At 53.6% G+C, this 1,109-nt stretch overlaps 1 protein-coding gene across 1 annotated transcript in view; it reads right to left on the bottom strand.

Moving 5' to 3' along the window:
- LOC113981216 overlaps positions 1-1,109 on the bottom strand; it is a 12,227-nt gene that overhangs the window by 1,463 nt on the left and 9,655 nt on the right. The window contains exon 5 of the mRNA XM_027708505.1: positions 658-897. Within this exon, the coding sequence (XP_027564306.1) occupies positions 658-897 (240 nt within the window). The remainder of the gene's footprint in view (positions 1-657; positions 898-1,109) is intronic.

Raw genomic sequence — 1,109 nt, 5'->3', positions numbered from 1 at the left:
TTGGGAAGGAAGGGGATACTGGGAAGGAATGGGATATTGGGAAGGAAGGGGATACTGGGAAGGAAGGGGATACTGGGAAGTATGGGATACTGGAAGGAATGGGATACTGGGAAGGAATTGGATATTGGGAAGGAATTGGATACTGGAAGGAATGGGATATTGGGAAGGGATGGGATATTGGGAAGGAATGGGATATTGGGAAGGAAGGGGATATTGGCAAGGAAGGGGATATTGGGAAGGAATGGGATACTGGAAGGAATGGGATACTGGGAAGGAATGGGATACTGAAAGGAATGGGATACTGGGAAGGAAGCGGATATTGGGAAGGAATGGGATACTGGAAGGAATGGGATATTGGGAAGGAATTCTTCCCTGGGAAGGTGGTGAGGGACTGGGATGGAATTCCCAGAGAAGCTGTGGCTGCCCCATCCCTGGAAGTGTCCAAGGCCGGGTTGGAGCATCCTGGGCTAGTGGGAGATGTTGGAATTCCACGATCCTTAAGATCCCTTCCCACCCCAAACCATCCCAGGATTCCACATCTCGGCAGGAACATCCCGCTCGGCTCCAAGGTTTGGAATTCCGCACTTCCTCTCGGAGGAGAAGGAAGGGAGAGGATTCCCAACCTCGCTCCGGAGCTCCCAAATTCCCGTCGCTCACCGGCTTCACATCCAGGAGGATGGAGGACTTGGCGACGATTCCCGGTTTCTTGGCCTTCTTTTCCGCGTACTGCCGGAGCCGCTCTTCCCGAACTTTGGCCGCTTCCTGGTCTTCCTGCTCGTCGTCGCTCCCGAAAAGGTCGATGTCGTCGTCGTCGTCCTCCTCGGCCGCCGCCGCCGGCTCCGATTTCTTGGCCGGGAGCTCCACTTTTTTCGAGGGAACGCTGAAAGGCTCCACTTTCTGCAGAGGGAGGGAAACAGGGAGAAGGGGAGGGAAAGGGAGAAGGGGAGGGGAAAGGGAGAAGGGAAGGGAAAAGGGAGAAGGGGAAGGGAGAAAAAAAAGGAAAAAGGGGAGAAGATGAAGGGGAAAAAAGGGGGAGAAGGTGAAGGGAAAAGGGGAGAAGGTGAAGGGAAAAGAGAAGAAAAAAAGGAAAAAGGGAAGAATAAAGGGAA

Source organism: Neopelma chrysocephalum, unplaced genomic scaffold, assembly GCF_003984885.1.
Source record: "Neopelma chrysocephalum unplaced genomic scaffold, ASM398488v2 Primary Assembly neopelma1_96261, whole genome shotgun sequence".
NCBI classification, from domain to species: Eukaryota; Metazoa; Chordata; class Aves; order Passeriformes; family Pipridae; genus Neopelma; species Neopelma chrysocephalum.
Note: the sequence above shows the minus strand (reverse complement) of the source record. Positions and strands in the feature narration are given on the sequence as shown.